The sequence below is a fragment of the Diplotaxodon limnothrissa genome, linkage group LG3, assembly GCF_057381915.1.
Source record: "Diplotaxodon limnothrissa isolate DT_005_m linkage group LG3, D_limnothrissa_male_GT1.1, whole genome shotgun sequence".
NCBI classification, from domain to species: domain Eukaryota; kingdom Metazoa; phylum Chordata; class Actinopteri; order Cichliformes; family Cichlidae; genus Diplotaxodon; species Diplotaxodon limnothrissa.
Window position 1 is genome coordinate 47,544,456 of NC_140598.1, and position 20,252 is coordinate 47,564,707.

A 20,252-nucleotide genomic window follows, 5' to 3' on the forward strand; every position below is an offset into this window, starting at 1 on the left:
TGTCATAATATTATCCCCCTCTGATCTCCAAACTTTGGGGAATCCATGTTGTTTTATTTCTTATGACATTTTTAAACTCACCAGTTTCCTGAATGGTGACTGGATCACTTTCTACTATGAGTAAATTTGTCCCTTTTATACGTCCTCTGCAGTTGTAGATGCCGCCTTTAGAGGTCACCAGTTCTCTCTTTGATTCACCAGCTACTGCGAACTTCTGGTTAGAGTTTAAACGGGGTTCTCTGAACCAGTCATATTCAAAGTCAGCAGAGTACTTCACATCACAGGTCAGTGTCACACTGCCCCCTGCTGGTATAGTTAATCTGTCTGCTGTCAGAGTGGCCTTCACTCCAAGGTCTGTAATTTAGAAAAAGATCAAAAGAATAAAATTGTTGCTCTGAATGTTTGATGCAAACTTAAATAATGTGAATCATCTTTTGCAGCCACACAATTCGACACACTGAACATCTACAGAGACTTTGGAGTGACGTGTTAAACAGCTTCTAATCAAAACACCAAATGAGGGATGAAGGTAACAAACTCTATGCTGAGCTCAGAGCAGCATTTGGTTACCATGTTCATGTTGGTTTTTCCTTTAATTTGTCATCTGTGTGGAGCTTTTGATAATTATCATATTTACAGCTTCATAAGGTAATCAAAAAAAAAAAGCTGTATAATCCAGCATACAATCCAACAACATAACTCAGTGAGATAATCTGCACTACACACACTGTTGATATTTTCAGATCAGATAAACATGAAAAGAAAATCCACATGTATGAAGCCACAGCTCTTCAACAAATATACAGGTTGTATCGTGGGTGTGTGTTTGAGTGCTCACACAGTTAACATGGTTATATTAACATTTTAACCAATAATCTCAATGAAATGTTTGATTTATGATACAAAATATAACACAGACGAGCAAAACAGGAGAAGCTAAATACTAGTTAAGATCAACACATATGATATAAATGGAAGAAAAAACTGTTTCTCACCTTCAGTGTTTCCATGTCTGACTGTACTGAGCACTAAAATAATGAATGAAACATCATCAGACATTATACAACTGACAAAATCACAATAAATATATAAACTGAGGCTTTTTAAATCTTCACATGGTACAGTTATCATCAAATTTATGTTTCTATTAGCTGTGAAACCGGCTGGAAACATGAAAAAAAACTAGTCTGCTGTGTTGAAGCTGTCAGGTAAACAGGTTAAAGCAGTGATACACTGTAATTGTCACCAGTGAGAAACATTTTCCTTCATCACTGCCATTCAAACAGTAAAGGTGTGTATTGTACTCACAGAATAACCCCAGCAAACAGAGCAAAGAGTGCCCCATCCTCACGTCCAGCCCTGCACGCTGATCTGCATCTAATCTCAAAGGTTTCGACTTTGCATTGATAAAGAGAAGCTGCACTTAATGTCGATAAGACCAGAGTTTATATTCAGCGCCTCCTTCTATCACCTCTCTGTGCTTCCTTCCTTTTATACAAACCTCAAACAGCTCCTGTAGCTTTGACCACAGCAGTCATGTGACGTGTTCATGTTCAAACTTTTTCTTGTTTTGTGATACACAAGTGTCTTTCAACCCTATTTAACAAAGTTTTTGCTTTTTTTTTCTCAGTTAGTTTCTGTTTAAATTTATTTTATTTACTTTGCTTTACATATCCAAGAAACTCTGTTTTTGGAAAAAAAAATACTGAAGTACCTTTCTTGTACTTAAAGTGCAAAAACTGAACAAAAACATACAGAAATGTAAGCTTGTTGTTAAACCTTCTCAAATTTTGGTTTTCAGTTATCAGTTTTGAATAATTTAACTTTGGTTTGATTTACAGATTTCTCCATCACAGACCAAACTCCTCCTGGATGGAGCAGCTTAATGTAACTGCAGAGTCCAGCAGACAGATAAATATGAGTGAAGCATAAAGGTTTGGTTACAAAACCATCATGTGTTACAAGTTACGATTTTGAGGGTAGAAATAGAAATTATTTTTATTTAATTCACACATAGATGCATTTTTACAGCACATCCATACAGAGACTGAAAGGCAGCTGCTTTCCAGTGTGAGAAACAAACTTTTCATATTTTCCCACAAAGATTTTATTTTCTTTATTGTGTCATCACCACAATGATGCTACTTTTGTCTGTTTTCACACACTGCCATGCATACTTTAATGTAGCATTGATAACTATTGTTATTATTTCAGTACAGGCAGGTCACATAAACATGTGTAATGCTCACAAAGATCAAAGTGAAATTTCCACTGTGCTCTTTGTCTGAATTCCTTGTCTGAAAACTCTCTGCTGTGAGCTGATAACATAAAACTACACAACTGCTAAACTGAAGACTTCAGGCTGAAACCACAGGCTGCATTTCCTCCTTTCATGGTGATACAGCCACAAACCATGAGGTCAGCCAGTAGATAAATATAAACCTGTGACAGAATAGACAAGGACCAAGGATCACACACACACACACACACACACACACACACACACACACACACACACACACACACACACACACACACACACACACACACACACATACAGATGCATCGTAGCTGCACAGGAGGAATAAAATGTTGATCTGTATTGTCACATTTGCAGTTTGATGTGTTATTATTGTTTGGTATTGCTGCTTGAATGAAACAGTCACTTTACTGGTGTGAATTTATTGGAGTTTTATTTCAGCATTTTAAAAGTTTTAAATAAATTAAAAACATAAAACATTCGTAACGTGTAAAACCTTTCAAAAGATGAATTAAGAGACACAAACATGAGTCCAAAGCAACCTGCACAGGTCCCTAACAGCTCAAAATGTTTTCACATCTTTAACTGAGGGTGTTGATTTTGACTGTACACTGTGTGTCCAGACACATGATGTCTGTGCTGCGAAGTAAAACAGAACGAGGGCTGTAACAGCAGCACAATAATCGCACACTCAGGGTAAACACATAAAAACACTTTCAGCATTAAAAAAATCTTTAATGACCTGAATCATTGCTGAGAAAAATTACATAAAAATACACAATAACATTAAGCTGTGAAGAGCTGCATGTGAAAACAATATTGGGCCGTTCACCTCTTCTGTTTCTCCTTCATTAGTGCCTGAAAACCAATATGAAGGTGTTTTATTATCACCTACGCAGCTGAAATGGTAAATAAGACTCCTACACTTTCCTATAAACGTCACAGTTAATGAAGCCTTTTTTCTTAATCTATAAAATAAGGTTTCTGTCTTTCTTTTTCCCCTGTTGTCTTCACTTGATCCACTTTGCTTCTGTCTGCCTCTGTGTCCCACCTTTACTGACATTTATTTAATAATTTTAGTGCTTTTACTTCAAGTTTATAGTGTCATCTCCACGCCCACCGTGTCTTGTTTAAGTGTCTATTTTGCCAAAGTGTCTGACATTTTATTTCCCTTAATATCCACATGTGCTGGAACACAAATGAGTCTGATTTAATGCCGTGCATGTTTCTCTGTTTTCACACAGGTGAAGTCAGCTGAAATGAAAGAAGTGTTGGAAAGTCTTTTCCTTCAGCACAGCACAGAGCAGGTATAAATAAATACTAATCTATAGGAGGAGTGTTGGTGACCACACTGGCACCCAGTGGGGCATCACTAGTGTTTAGATGCTGTTTTGTTTCTCCTCATCACTTGCTAGAAAGTAGGAGGTGTCTCTGCGCTAGTAGAGCAGTAATGTGCCTGTTGTACAATGTAAGTACAATGATAAGCTTAAATGAATGTTTTAGGTCTGATGTTTCTGAAATTCTTGTGAGATCAGTTAACCCTTTAAGACCTACCATAGAACCAAGTCCGCCAGAGCTTATATTATATTTTTACATGCTGTGGAGCCATTTATGGGAGCATTTTAAGTTGCTATACATCAATACAACCATTATAGCCCAGATTTTAATAATATGTATTCATTAAGTGCATAGTAATTACATAAATTGCAGAAAAGTGCAAGAAACTACAAAAAAATCGTTTTTGCTTTTTTAACATATATTTGTAGTTAGAGAAATTTAAGAGGCTTGTCCCTCAAAACTGTAAATACAAAAAAGTTGCACAAAATAGTTTCCCACCACAGGAAATTTATTTTGAGTGTCTTCATAGTTTTATTTTTGAAATACACCAATTTTTATATACTGCAGGAAAAACGAAAATAAATATTATACTGCAAATTTGCAAAAAACAGCATATGCATCAAAATAAACTATTTCCAGCAGTGCAATATGAGTCCTAAGCATCCCAGAAACGACACAGAAAGTCATAAAGTCAAAGATAACTTTTAAAAAGAGCAGTATAGGCCCTGAGGCCCTGATGGTAAAAAAGACTACATTTCCGCGAAAATGACGTCACTTCCGGTTTCGGGCAGGTAATGGCGGAAATGCAAAAGTTCGCGCTGACATCTATTCCAACGTAGGAAGTGTTATGAACAGCTGATCGGATCGGCAAAGCGTGTTTCTGGAATATTATGTTTTTGTTGCTTCAAGCGCTTTTTATACAGGTTTTGCAAAGCTTTATGTGGAAGGAAACCGTGACCTAGGACAAGCTGATGGCATCAGATGTAAGTACAACTCCTCCGGTTTCATATGCAAAAAAAATTTTTGCGCTAGCTTACGTGGTTGCAGAGCTACCGGGATTTAAAAATAGTTACGCAAAACAGAGCGTGCCCGCTCCGATCGGCTGTAAAGGGTTAATGATGTAAATGGAGTGGAGTGCAAAATTATAATACTGTGACTTCTCTGAGTCGTGCTGACCATGATTGATGCAGAGCTTTAGTACTCTGTGATGTTCTGTCTCCATCTTTCATATGAGATTTATCACATCTACAAGTTATCTTTTCCTTTGACTTCATCCTGTGACAGCAGCACACAGAGAGCTTCTCTCTGTAAATGTTCTACTTCAGTCCTCTGTGTCAGATACATGCAGACTGCTGTCATGCTCTGAACTGTTAGTGACCGCTTTGCAAATAATACTCACATCTGCTTATTTCAGGTTTGCATGATAACGCAGTTACAACCCGCTTGTTTTGTTAGTCTGTCAATAATCTCATACAGGAAACAAAAATCAAAGATAAAATGTTCAAATGTAAAAAAAAATTATTTCTACCTTCTAACTAAAAGATGCGAAAAATGATCAGAAACACAAAAATATACATGAAATACATTCAAATATATTCACTGCCTATGATATAATTCTTATTTATATAATGTAAACAAACACAGTTAAAGTATTTGTTGGTGCCCATATCAGTATTTACTTGTGAAACACTGCAAACACTGACTTTAAGTTGTGCTGTCAGATACTAAAGATCACATATTTCACACTTTGTTCTCACTGCTGTTGGAACATGTTAGATACATTCAAGGTTTATTACAAAATCTTTAATAAAAAACTGAATATAAAGAGCACGAATACACCTGCATTTATTTATGCTATAAGAGAGCAATATGTCTGATATTATGATGTAATATTGTAACTGTACATAAAGCTGAGCATGTCTGATATTTGGGCAGCAGAGGAGCAAGAGTGGCTTCATAAAAAGCTTCTTCTTGGCTTTGCTGCTACAGCTCTCCTCACTGACCTGTAAGACAAGCACAAAAAGACAAAGTGATTTCCAACATGTAAAGATATTATGAGCTGAAGACATTTAATAATGTGAAGAATAAATCAGCCTGCATGGCAGCAGAATTACTGAGAGAGCTTCCTGATGTGACTTCAGAATAAACTGCTGCATCAGCTGCAGGACTTGATGTTCCTGTGAATGAAGAGAAGATCATTGAAAACAATAATATCATTAACCAGGAGGAAACTGGGTGTGTCCACTAATGCAAAGATAATTGAGTATGACAGATTTTAATCAGCTGATGGATTGTCCCTTGGAGATGATGGCAGACTTTGCTCACCTTTGTTTTTCTTGGCTTTTTCTTTTTTGGGCTGTTTGACCTCAGCATACATCAGACTGTCCTCTAAAAGAGACGTCAGAGCTCAGCACACATTTGTTCAGCACAGATATGATACAAAGATTTTGGATACATATGGACTTTAAACTTTTTACAACTACAGTGAAGGAGAGTGAAATCATTTGTTGCCTGTGACACTTCAGCTTTGCATGTGTGTGTTTTGTGATTGAGGTCTGGGTCAGAATCTGTGGATGCTGTGATTCAGTAAAGCTGAAACACTGATTAGTAAGTGAATAACTAAACTCCATGTTGACCTATAATTACCTGCAATATAATGATGTGATGACACGTTCAAGTACAAACACTGAATGAGACTGTTGTGACTGTACCTGCAGCTCCTGTCTTCACCTCAGAGTAAACAGCACTCTGCTCTGGTTTATGATGCTTCCCTGTTAAGATGATCAGATTAATGAAAATTTTAAACACTTTAAAAACTTCCCAGGCTTTTTTCTACACTGTGTGTTTTGTGTACTCACTCTTCTTTCCAAAGTTTTGAAGTTTAATAAGAGAGTATGTGACGTCTCGCGGTTCATCTGCACCTGAAATGTAAAAATGTTTGTGAACACATCACATTCAATTTCATTAGTTGTGTTTAAGTCAAATCCAGGACTGTCAGATATTTTCAGAGCATGAACCCATCATGGTGTTACTGTTTGTGTTGATCTGATATGAAACAACAACATTTGTGGATTCTTTCAGTCGAGTTAAAGATACAATCAGGTTGTAAAATCCTGTTTGTTTCTGATCTTTTGTGCATGTAGTCAGTTGGTTATTTGGATGTTTGTCCAACTGGATTTTGATAAATGTTCTTTGAAAAGCTGCTGAGCACAAACTGAACCTAAGAAATGTTCCTGTTAATGGAGACTGAATGAAAAGTCAATATTAATAATGATAATAAAGATCGGTTTAAGTGCTGACCAGGATGAACAGAGTTGTATTCATGAGTTTCATCCTGGTTGACTCCATGATTTGTGGAGGAGCCCGGACTGTGACTCTCAGACTGGATCGACCTGAAACAGGAAATAAACACAATAAACTCAAAAGTAACTGATGTTTGTTTAAAATAATAATAAAAAGTATTTTACCAACCTGGTGAAGCAGGAACCTGTGAAAGAGACAAATGTTATTACACATGTTTGTGATGTAAATTGTTCGATCAGAATACATGTATATGTGTGAATAATTAAAGTGTGTGTAGTAAATAAACTCTGTAATACAGCATGAAAAGAAGAGGCTCTTACACTTGGACTGTCTGCAGCGATACAACAAGAGCAGGAGAATAATAATGAGAGAGACTCCACAAACCAGTCCAACAATCAACCACACAGGAGATGAAGAGCTGTCAGCTCCTGACACAGTTACAAGAAACAATAATTATTCATTGATGAATTATATGTATTTATATATATAATTTTACAAAATTAAGCCAGGCGACTTTGAGACTTAAATCAGAAAATCTAATGTTGCTTCTCAGTCATCAAACTCATAAAAATCCATCACATATTTTGATCCTGCTCACCTTTAACTGACATCCAGCTCTGTGCTGACTCTCTTCCTGAGTACTGACACTTGTAGAAACCTTCATCAGACTTTGACACTGCAGAGATCTTCAGCTCCCCTCGGGGATCATTTTGAATAAGTTTGTCATTGTGATAGAAAAACACATTGGAAAGTATTTTTTGTGTTCTCAAACTGCAGCTCAGACTAACAGAAGCTCCCTCAGTCACAGGATGAACAGGACTCACCAGGATAGGACCATTACCATCATCTGTGACACAATCACACACAATTGTTTCAGTCACATCAGCTGCTGCACACTTTTAGAAAAAGCTGACAAACAATAATAAGAACAGATTGTACAAATGTTTTTCATCATGAAGATCTGATCTTGTGTATTTAAAAAAACGCTATTTCTCCAGATAAATTACACACATACAGCAAAGCTGGGACAAATGTTCATGTGACATCTAAATCATCCAAATCCAAGTAGTAAATGTATAATAACATACTCTGTACAGTGATGTTGACTGCACTGCTGAACTCTCCTGATCCAGACTCACACCAGTACACTCCAGTATCTGACTTTGATGTGTTGATGTCACATGTGGATCCAGTCATTCTCCTACAGTCAGAGAGTCGGCCGTCCTCAGAGAACTTCCTCACTCTCCACTCAGTGAAGTTTCCCTCACAGGTCAGTGAGACAGAGTCAGAGGTGAAGTGTTGCACTCTGTCAGGACTCACTGTGAGAGACGCTGCTGAATGAACATCTGGGAACAACATGCAGTGAAGAGACAAAGCTCACAGATGTTAGCATTAAAAATATCACAGTGAACATCTACGTTTGACTTCTTTGTGGTTCACAGGAGTCCTGATAGTCATGCAGCCAGATTTACAGACTTTCAAATCATCAACATGAAGATTATAAATCCTCAAACTGACCTGCAGACCAGACAAACTTTGGTTGACTGTGATCAGTGTGATACTCTGGGTCTCCTCTTCCAGCTCTGCACACATATCCTGCTGTGTGTGTCTGTCCATGAATGATGTAGGAGTCTTGTGCAGTCCCACTGCCATCAGGTAGCAGCTCATAACTGGAGGATTTCTCTGATAGATCAGGAACAGCTTTATACCAGTAGAAGCTCCATCCTGCAGACGGATGTTCAACCTCACAGTTCAGAGTTACTGAGGCTCCAGGACTCAGCCATGATGGAGACACAGTGAGGACAGGACGAGGTTCATCTGTTCAACAAAGATTTGCTCTCAATCTTTCGTCTCTTAACTCTGAATTCAATGTCACTAAAATGTTGACTCACAAATATTTATGATGAACTTTAAGAGTGAGACTATCTAAACATGTCAAATATCTCAACATGTACTAATAAAAACACATTTTTACAAACTGTTTCTATTTCCAGGTTAAATGAACTATGACTCTACTTACTGTCAGAAACTGTCAGTGTGACTGAATCACTCCACTCTGTTGTTTCATGCTGTGAACTTTTCATTCTGCCCTTACAGCGATAGTTTCCACTGTTGGATGATGAAGCAGATCTAATCCTGTATTCATTTTGATTTGGAGCTTTTATCATGCTGTTTGTTTCCCACTCATAATCCCACTCAGTGTCTCCTCCATGGATCTCACATCTGACAGTGATCGTCTCTCCTCTGTATATCTCAGACCAGTTTGGATACAGAGTCACAACAGGTCTGTTTGACACTGTATTCAGGAAATGAACAAATGAATGAAAAAAGGGGTCAATTTCCATCAGATACTTTTCATCAGGTAGTGATTTGGGGTTCATTAACTTTGAACTGACCAGTTTTCCCAATCCTGACTGACTGGCTGTCCTCTGTGTAGTAAACTGGGTTTCCTCTCCCTCCTCTGCACCTGTAGAGTCCTTCCTGTGAGACACTGATTTGTCCATTTGAGTGGAAAACTGCATCTTGTGTGGTCAGGGCTTCAGAGGATTTCTCATCTCTGTACCAGTAGTATTTCCATCCAGATGATGATGATGGGTTCACAGAGCAGGTCAGGGTCACACTGCCCCCTACTGGAACAGCTGTGTTATCAGCTCTCAGTTTGGCCTTTGGTTTATCTGCAGTTCAGTTTAGAAAAAGAACAAAAGTCAATGACTGAATCAAACCAGTTGAAATAACTTGGTGGAAATATGGAAATAATAATTATCACATAACTTTAATGGTGAAGCTGCAACAAACTGTACAACTATCACACAAATACAACACTAATCTTTCATATTTAATTTGCTGCATTTCTAAGTTAAAAACACACATGAGGAACAATCAGTGGATTTAATGTTTCTTAGTGGATGTGGTGGAGCAGCTGAGACAGATTCAGCATTTGTTCTGCATTTCATCTTTCATGTATTAGAGCTGCACAGCAGAGAAGTTACTCTCATATGTTTTGTTCTCTTCACTGTGAATAAAAAGCTGCTGTTCAGGTTTTTGTTGTTGGAATAAAAACTAAACATTTTACTGACCAACATGAAAGACAGTTATAAAGCTGTAAGAAAGAAGAAGTGCTTTTTCCTTATTTAGATACTCTGGATGAAAGATCTTACATGACACAGTCAGTGTGATGATATCACTCCACTCTGAGAAGAAATAGTCCCTTCTGCCCCGGCAGCTGTATCCTCCACTGTCAGATTCAGTAGCTCTGATGATTCTGTATTCATTGGATGTTGGAGGTGTGTTTAACTTGGCTGCTCTCCATTCATACGTCCACTGAGCTCCTTCACCTCCCTGAATCTCACATCTGACAGTGACTGTCTCACCGCTGTATATCTGAGGCCAGGATGGCTGCAGGGTCACAGTGGGCTTACTGGGAACTGTTCACAGGAAAATATCCAGTTAGAGACAAATAGAAACATAAAGATAAAAAAAATAAGACGGAATAAATTCTTCTATTTGTCAGGAGGTGTCTCTCATTTCAGGGTTAATAAACTCACAGTTGTTGAATGAAATTGTTAGCACAGAACACAAAATAACATCTCTCAGTTTGGCAGCAATAAAATAATTGAACTCACGAGTTTCTGTAACTGTGACGTCACTGCTGTCCTCTGTGTAGTAAACTGGATCTCCTCTCCCTCCTCTGCAGTGGTACAGACCTCCTTGTGAGACTCTGTTTGCTTCATTTCCTCTCATGAGCTGAGCTTTAGAAGAGACTGAATCACGTCTGAACCAGTCAAACTTCCAGCCAGCAGAGCCCTCCACAGAGCAGCTCAGTGTCACACTGCCCCCTGCTGGTATGACTGAACTTTGTGCTGTCAGTGTGGCTCTGGGTTTACTTGCTGTTGAAGAAACAAAATGAGTAAAACATTAAAACATAATCAAGGATAAACTTGTGACACTACTGATCACACTTTAAACACTGATTAATTTATCTACAAGCACAAACAGTAATTAGTAATCCTGCATGTAGGGATGGGAGTAAGGAACTGGTTCCCAGTAGTCAAAGTCCTGGGAATCATTAGTCCCTGCCTGCTTATCGATCCAACTTATCGGTTCTTTAACTCTCGCTTTCAGTTTGCAGTAACAGTTTTCCTGTTAAGACAGATGTAAACATGAAAACATTAAATGTCAGCATGAATCATGGTCCAACTCACATGAAACTGTCAGTCTGAAGGCATCACTCCATCCTGTTAAGAGATAGTCACTGCTACCCCGACATCTGTAGTCTCCACTGTGGGACACTGAAACTCTGCTGATCCTGTATTCACTGGATGTTGGAGGGCTGTTTGTGTTGGGTGCTGTCCATTCATATTTCCACACCTTTCCTTCACCTCCCTGAATCTCACATCTGACAGTGACTGTCTCACCGCTGTATATCTGAGGCCAGGATGGCTGCAGGGTCACAGTGGGCTTACTGGGAACTGTTCACAGAAAAATATCCAGTTAGAGACAAATAGAAACATGAAGATAAAAAAAATAAGACGGAATAAATTCTTCTATTTGTCAGGAGTTGTCTCTCATTTCAGGGTTAATAAACTCACAGTTGTTGAATGAAATTGTTAGCACAGAACACAAAATGACATCTCTCAGTTTGGCAGAAATAAAATAATTGAACCCACGAGTTTCTGTAACTGTGACGTCACTGCTGTCCTCTGTGTAGTAAACTGGATCTCCTCTCCCTCCTCTGCAGTGGTACAGACCTCCTTGTGAGACACTAATAACTCTGTTTGCTTCATTTCCTCTCATGAGCTGAGCTTTAGAAGAGACTGAATCACGTCTGAACCAGTCAAACTTCCAGCCAGCAGAGCCCTCCACAGAGCAGCTCAGTGTCACACTGCCCCCTGCTGGTATGATTGAACTGTGTGCTGTCAGTGTGGCTCTGGGTTTACTTGCTGTTGAAGAAACAAAATAAGTAAAACATTAAAACATCATGAAGAATAAACTTGCTACAGTACTGATCACACTTTAACCATTCACTGATTAATTTATCTACAAACACAAACAGTAATTAGTAATCCTGCATGTAGGGATGGGAGTAGAGAGCCGGATTACAGCATACAGGATGAGAGTGATGGTAAAGTGGAAACTGTTCTAGGACAGAAACAACTGCATTCAAATAATCACCTGTTAACACAACTTTGGCTCTTTAAAGCACAGCATGCTAACGCTAAGCTAGCCAAGAACCCAGAGTGACGTTAAAGCTGAGTGAATGCTGACCCCAGACCAGCACTGTGAGAAATGAGTTGTGATTTACAGTAAAGCTGCTGCTGAAATTCAACAGGTAACAAACTGATGAGCAGTCAGGCTGCAGCTCCGTTTCTACCTGTTCATGTTTCTACTGTAGAATCACCATGACAACTGATTTAAGGTCTTTTTGTGCTGCTTTTGTGTAAGAACTTTTTTGCTTTACTTTTTTTGAGAAATGATCCCAACACTGATCACAACAAAGAGGGGAAATACCTCCAACATGCACAAACATTTGACCTCACAGCCTCTAATCTGCATGAATGTCTTTGATATTCTGCTTAGAGATGGTGGCGACTCTCAAAGTGGAGCCAATGAGAATCAATCAATTCTTATCAATTCCCATCCCTACCTGCATGTGACACATTAGACTGTTTAACAAACTAAAGATTTCACTGATTTATCATTCTCTTATCAAACTGTCATCTCTGTACATTCCTCTTTAAACTGCTGATATTTTAAGAGCCTCCATGGTGTCTCTCCTTTCTGTTTGCACAGTGAGAAAAACTGTTGTCCTGAGCTGCCTGCAGACAGCTGGATCATTGTTGGAGTTTTCCTGTTAAGACAGGTGTAAACATGAAAACATGAAATGTCAGCATGAATCATGGTCCAACTCACATGAAACTGTCAGTCTGAAGGCATCACTCCATCCTGTTAAGAGATAGTCACTGCTACCCCGACATCTGTAGTCTCCACTGTGGGACACTGAAACTCTGCTGATCCTGTATTCACTGGATGTTGGAGGGCTGTTTGTGTTGGGTGCTGTCCATTCATATTTCCACACCTTTCCTTCACCTCCCTGAATCTCACATCTGAGAGTGATTGTCTCACCAGTGAATATCTGAGACCAGCTGTGCTGCAGTTTCACAGCAGCCCAAACTGTTCAACAAACAAATATAAAAATTTAAATAAATATATCAAGAAGAACCACAAAACAAATAACAAAAATCATAGTTATAGTGTTACTTTAATTCATTTATAAATTTCAGTTGTATTTCACAACAAAATTTCACCCTCACCTTGTTTCTGAATTGTAACTGCAGCACTGTCCTCTGTGGAGAAAACTGGATCTCCTCTCCCTCCTCTGCAGTAATAGATGCCTCCTTCTGAAATACTGATCGTGTGCTCTGATGTTCCAGCTCCTATTTTCTGAGCTCCAGAAAACTCTGAATCACGTCTGAACCAGTCAAACTTCCAGCCAGCAGAGCCCTCCACAGAGCAGCTCAGTGTCACACTGCCCCCTGGTGGTATGATTGAACTGTGTGCTGTCAGTGTGGCTCTGGGTTTACTTGCTGTATAAGATACAGAAAAAGTTAATCTTTAAATTGTTGGTTGTCTAAGGAAGAAATTTCTTACAGCACTGATTATGTGTTAAACATTGACCAATTTAGAAAACAACGTGTAATTTTTCTGCATGTGAGACTTCGACTGCCTAGAAAAGTTTTTTTTTTTTTTTTCAAATCAAAAATAGTTTGAATGCCTCATCTCTGTTTTCTGGTCATTACTGCTTTAATAGTTACAGTGCCGTGAACAACTTCTTTACTTTCTGTCGGAGTGGGAGGAGAGTGTTTGAAAGAGAAGTATGTGTGTGTTTTTAAAGTCGTCTTACTACAAATATTATTAAAAAGTTATTTGAAAAAATCAAGTTCACACACAAAAGCTGACTGGAAGTTATTTTCTATCATTTAACATTTCATTTTAAATGTTGTACACAGCTACTACAACAGCAAAATAAAATGTTAAGCTGATGTTCATCACTTTCATGTATTTGTACAATTTTTAAAATTATAACACATTATTTGTTTTAATTCTTTTAATTATGCAGAGATGGGTGAACTGTTAACTGTTAGTGATCTGAGCCCAGCAGTAAAACTGGGACATCTGAGCTTCTGTTGTTTACCTGTGTTTGTTTGTTTGTTTGTTTGTTTGTTTGTTTGTTTGTTTTGTTTTGTTTTTAAATAAAGTGAGTGTAAAACAGCTGAATCACAGACAGAAACTTATTTTTAAAGAATGAACATAAACACACTTTTCTCCACAAAGTCGTTTTCTGTACAAATGAGACTTTTTCAGGAAGAAGTTGGAATGAGTTTGATTTGCTTTCATAAAATCACTTTGAGGTTAACATGCAAATCAATGAGTTCAATAGAAATAAAATCAAAAACCTTTCTATCAAACCCACTCGTGTGTGTGTGCTTCAGATTAATTTTAATCTACGCCAGTATTTGATGAGATGATTGAATGACTTTTATTCTTTTTTTAAAGAAGTTTCATATTTGTTTTCATTTGTTGAGGGAGTTTGAAGAACTATATTTTATCCTGTTTGTGTCATTATTGTCCTCAGGTGATGGAGCAGCAGGTCAGCATTGGCGTCTCTATACCAGCTGAAAGTTCGTGACACAAAGTGGTGACAAACTGTCTACAATGAGGCTACTATCAGCTGCAGCTCTTTGTCTGACTAACAATGTAACATGCTTTGTAGACCATTGAATTCATCCTGTGCTGACCATGACGACATTTGTCAAATGGAGATCACACAACAAACATGAAATCAACACAGAAAACTTCACATTGTATGTTTGATAATCATGAGTGAATGTATATTTCAAACTAAATGACTGAACTCACAGGTTATCTCAATGGTGACATCATCACTTCTATCAGTGTAGTAAACTGGGTTTCCTCTTGTTCCTCTGCAGCTGTAGATTCCTCCTTGAGATACTCTGATATCTCTGTTTTGTTGATCTCTGATTTTACCTTCAGAGGTTCTTTGGGTTTGTGTGAACCACTCATATTTCCATCCATCAGAGCTCTGCACAGAGCAGGTCAGTGTCACACTGCCCCCTACTGGTATGATTGTTGTTCCTGCTGTCAGTGTGGCCCTGGGTCTATCTGCTGTTATGAAAAAGAAGAGAACAAAATGCACACCTGATACAATATAAATGTATAAAAGGTTAAAAAAAATCATTTTTTTAAATCACCCCCCCCCCCCCCCCCCCCCAATAAAATCTACAAATGTCTTCATTATATATATTTTTTTCCTACAGTTTAAGTCACTTTAAATTTTTCTGATTTCTGTCTCAACATGGTGACAGAGCTGCAGTAATTCAGGTTGTAGATTTCTAAATAAGCACAGTATGAATGTTTGTTCAATCTCAGGCCTGAAGAAGTCACACTGAATGTAAACTAATGCAGTTCAAGGAAACACACACACACACACACACACACATTTAGACAACAGAAACATCGTCACCTTAAATTATATGAATCTTTTGATGTTTCTTTTTTTTTTATTATTTAAATTAAGTTTCATCCACAGTTATTCTTGTTATACAGTAAAACATGCACATGCTGTAATGACATATTGTCTGAGTATTTTGGTTGCAGTGTGTACTGTGAACAAAGTTAGGTAAAATGCAAGGATCTTTGTTAAAGTTCCAACACATAAGAAATACAATACTTTCAATGAAACATTTATTAAACACACATTTTTATAATTCAGATGTATTTTAACAGGAATCATCACATTATTAATCACTGAGGACTTACCTAATACAGTTATAAAGACAGTATTACTGATCTCTCTATAATGTGACCCCTTCCAGGTACCAGAACACTGATATTCACCACTTTGATCTGTAGAGTTAATTTCCAATGTGTAGTCTTTGTTCTCCCTGTAGGGGACATAGTCTCGACCATCCTTCTTGATTTCGTAATACCAGTCAGTGTGTCTTCCTTCATTCATGTCACACTTGAAGGTAACAAACTCTCCAATGAAATAACTGGACGAGCTGGGTTCAATAGTTAGCACAGCAACTAGAATCCAACACAAACAAACAATCAGACAACAGACAATCTGAAACACTTTATGCTCAAGGCAGAATGTTGATTGATTATTAATACTTTATTTATGTAGAGTCATACAGGTTGAGAATAATCTTTGCTAAATAAAAAGGAAGAAATAGAAAAAGTGAAAACTGTTCAGTCACCTTGAGCGTGTCCACTGCAGACGAGCGTACAGAGCACTACAATAAAGACAGAAACTTCAGACATTATCAAACTAAAGACACTCAAATCATGTGAGTGTTTTGTTGATGTTAGATTTGAAATGTAACATGTTAAAAGGCTGTTTAAATCTAGCACTGGCTTTAATCACTGCCGTTATATGTTTAATCAGTGTCTACTATGATTGATTACATTTTATATTAGGATGTCAAAAGCATCAAATTATCACTGATGGAGAAACAAACCTTTCTTAGATAAACTAAAGCAGCTCCACTCTGATCTGAGTCAGTGCACTAAAATCTAATCCAGTCTACAAACAACCACGTTGGTAACAAACATGAGAGTCCTCTGATCACATGACCTGCAATGGTACAAATGACTGATGCTCTGTTCTTCTTACTAAAACATGTTTATGGATCAGTATGAATCAAACAATAGGAGTCAGTGATGTACTCACAGAATAGGCCCAGCTCACAGAGCAAAGTGGCTCCCATCCTCACATCCAGCAGTGACACGTCTGAAAACTTCTACAACTTTCTGTAAAGAGAGAGAGTGAAGCAGCAGCACAGCAGATACCAGAGGTGTGGACTCGAGTCACATGACTTGGACTCGAGTCAGACTCGAGTCATTAATTTTATGACTTTAGACTTGACTTGAAAAAATGTTCTAAGACTTGTGACTTGACTTGGACTTTTACACCAATGACTTGGGACTTGAATTGGACTTGAACCGGTTTACTTGAAAAGACTTGATATTTTACCCCAAATATAAAATTTAACATGCATATTATATAGAGATTGAAAATGTGACGTCATTCACGGGTAGAACCGCAAAGGATTCTGGGAACTCGTGGCAAGCGGTACTAGCGCACGCAGGCTTTCAATTAAAATCAGTTATACAGCGATAAAAAGAAACACAAAAATGTCAAGAAGCTGTTGTATTATTAACTGCAATAGCCGGTCGCATGACAGCCACGGGAAGCCGACGGGTAAAGAGATCGGTTGTTATCGGATTACGTCGTTGAAGAGAAATTGTTCAAGCCATGTTTCCGAAGTAACAAAGATGCGACGGATGGCCTGGATTGCAGCCATTCAAAGATCAAATATAACGTCCCAGAACACTCCAGCTCACAGGTTAGTCTGCTCCAAGCATTTACACGAAGGTCAGTGTTTTTTAGTAGTTAATACGTCATTTTCATAACATAATTGGTGATATAGGTTACAAGCAAGTCTGGCGCTGAACAGAAATTGTCGCGCTATGCTCCTTTATTTATTGTGCATAAATAGTGAATTGTCCTGACACAATATTGCGTTTCGCTTCTGTTATTATGGTACATTGACAAAAACATATGCTTTTATTCACAGGATAAAACAGGTTTTTTGTATCACTAATTGCCCAGTACGATTACAGCATACAGTATTATTGTCACTGCTACATTTCTGTAATGCTACCAGAAATTATTTCCACTACTAATTAATTACCGTTGAGCTCAAAGGTCCTATTAATAAACGGTTAACGAATGTGTATTTATGAGGACGATTTGTGAGACTGGTAAACTTATGATACGTACGATGGTCTTTCGTTCGACACGGTGCGTTTCAAGGTCCTGCACCCATCTGTCGGTAAACTGTACCTGGGCTTGTTGCAGTGACCGGAAGTTACTAAACTTCATGAGTGTGTGCACTCACTCCAAGAACCGTATGATTATAAATATGCATATAAATATGCTAAGATGAGATAGCTGACTTCATCTAACTAGCAAATGTTGTCCAGGCTATGTTGGTGAAACAGTTTTTTTTTAATGTGTATGATATTTTTGTCATGCGATTTTAAAGCCGGTCCTACAACCGCATCCAAGAATAACATGCAGCTTATCTCAGAACTGTCGGTGAAAATTATTCTTGGAGCTAGGTTTAATTGAGCTGCATTTTAAAGAGGTGCAATTTCACAATTTGTGTATATTTTCTAAGTTCACTATTTTGTCATGTGTTGAGAAAAACACAGATTTTAAAATTACATGGTCTAATATTTACATTTAGCATAACTGCAACATTATTTTTTCGTTTTGTTTTTTTTTAAAGACTCGAAAGGACTTGAAATTCAAAGTTTCAGACTTGTGACTTGACTCGGACTTTTACACCAGTGACTTGAGACTCGACTCTGACTTGCCTGACATTACTTGAGACTTGACTTGAGACTTGAGGATAAAGACTTGAGACTTACTTGAGACTTGCAAAACAATGACTTGGTCCCACCTCTGGCAGATACCAAAGAGCTGTGAAGGAAACAAAGAGGTTTTAAAACTTCTCTCTGCTTCCTTCCTTTTACACAGAAATAACAACTTAACAAGATCTGACAAGATTTTTATGAAAAGGCCTTTAACACACAGACTAAACTGACCAATAGCAGACAGACAGTAAGTTTCATTACACATATGTGAGCTGACTGAGGGTTAAAGAGGAAATGAGGAGAACACAAGTCCAAGAATTGTTTTAAATGTGAAAAACCTTTATTTTATTTAAATATTATTCAAATAAAAAAAAGAATAATAATAATAATCATCATCATCATCATCATCATCATCTTTGTCATAAACTGTAAGTATTATCAAACATTTGTCTTACATTATTTCAAAGGCTATTTATAATTTTAATAAATATTTCCAAACCTCAAGCACACAGATGTATGAATAAAGGAGAGTAAATATCAATAAATATATTGTTAGATTCTAATATTATTTTATGCCATGTTATACCCCTAATTAAAGATTGTGAATTATTATGTAGTTTTAGTTTGTATTATTCTCCTGAATTAGAAGAAGCTGATAACTATTGCATTAGTTAAACTGATGTGCATTATATTAAACTGTTGATTTATTGTGAATGAATGATATTGTTTTATGATGCATTATACTGCTGAGTTATAAGAAATACTGTTTGCAGAAAGTCATCGCCTTATTTGTCTGATTAGAAGAGAACAGAATATACTGGAGTTTTCTGCCCCATCTCAGCAGGAGCAGATAAACGGGGAGCCAAGGTCGTAGCTTAGGCGCTGTGTGAGAGAAGGCATGTGAATGTTTATGCTTTGTATGATAAGGTGGAGGCACCAGAGGCTATAAAAGTTTGAGCAATGCTCCACCATTTTGAGATTTTGAGGCTGTCTGCATCAGTGTCCATCTCCCACGTGTGTGATCATTAAAAATCATCGTTTGACTCAACCCGACCGGACCAGTGTTGTTATTGTGGTTTTTCTCTTGTTTCCATCCCCAATATTTTGAACCTTAACATTTTGGTGGCTCGTCCTGTGGTATTGGGGTGGAATTTAAAAGTTTGGACGGTCCGAGGTTGTCGAACGGACAGGCACAAGCCAGTGGTCTGATGTGAGTGGGCATAAGCCGGCTTATCTAAAGGTAAGGCACTACCTGTTGAATTATTTCCAAAGTGTGCCAAATTGGATATGACTAAATTAAAGTCTACTCACTGAAATTACTGGTAGAGGGTCTGTTTTGATTGTGATGAGGATCCGCGTGTGTTATGCAGTTAAAGTCGGCTAAGAGTCTTTAATGAAGTTGAAAAAGTATGAAATGCTGGGTTAGAGTCCCAAGGAAATGAAAGAAATGCTGGGTTAGAGTCCCAAGGCATTGAGATAAAGGCTCAAGTAGTTTGTTAGGGAATTGGTCATGTTGTTGGTTAAAGTCCAAATTGGTTATAAGTGTGGTCCTGTGTGATTATAAGTGAGGGTTGGCTCCATTGACCTCTAGGTGGCACTTGCCTTAGTCAGACTCTTGTTTTAGGGTGTTGACTGTTGTTTCATATTGTTATAAATTATTATAGAACGGCGGTTAGAGTCCGCTAAGAAGCGCATTGCTCAGAGGTAACGCTTGCCGGGGTTGGGGACGCTCAATGCCCGTCCTCTTTGAGGGATAGTCAGTTGGTTTACTGTGGAGCCTGGGGCACTCCAGAACAACTAAGTGGTTTCACCACTTCACCGTCAGATACGGTGTTATGCGCTTTTTTGGATACTGTTCAATTGAGTTAGGGACTTTAGGGATTAGGCC

General features: G+C 38.0%; 2 protein-coding genes across 2 annotated transcripts in view; both read right to left on the bottom strand.

The window, feature by feature from the left end:
* Positions 1–1,059, bottom strand: part of LOC146636224 (basement membrane-specific heparan sulfate proteoglycan core protein-like) — a 103,652-nt gene extending 102,593 nt beyond the window's left edge. Inside the window, exons 1-2 of the mRNA XM_085350303.1 lie at positions 996–1,059; positions 82–354 (exon numbers count right to left, since the gene is read on the bottom strand). Coding sequence (XP_085206429.1) covers positions 82–354; positions 996–1,059 — 337 coding nt within the window. The remainder of the gene's footprint in view (positions 1–81; positions 355–995) is intronic.
* Positions 1,060–5,650: 4,591 nt separating this feature from the next.
* LOC146636225 (Fc receptor-like protein 5) lies at positions 5,651–16,689 on the bottom strand. Its single transcript, XM_085349477.1, has 20 exons — positions 16,653–16,689; positions 16,180–16,215; positions 15,740–16,006; positions 14,815–15,085; positions 13,207–13,481; positions 12,812–13,072; positions 11,569–11,841; positions 11,104–11,370; positions 10,525–10,788; positions 10,060–10,326; positions 8,922–9,197; positions 8,420–8,719; positions 7,990–8,247; positions 7,500–7,748; positions 7,230–7,326; positions 6,899–6,990; positions 6,457–6,519; positions 6,310–6,369; positions 5,924–5,986; positions 5,651–5,775 (listed from the first exon to the last, which is right to left on the bottom strand). Exons 1-20 carry the CDS (start codon positions 16,687–16,689, stop codon positions 5,651–5,653), a joined length of 3,801 nt encoding a protein of 1,266 aa, XP_085205603.1.
* Between the last annotated feature and the right edge of the window lie 3,563 nt (positions 16,690–20,252).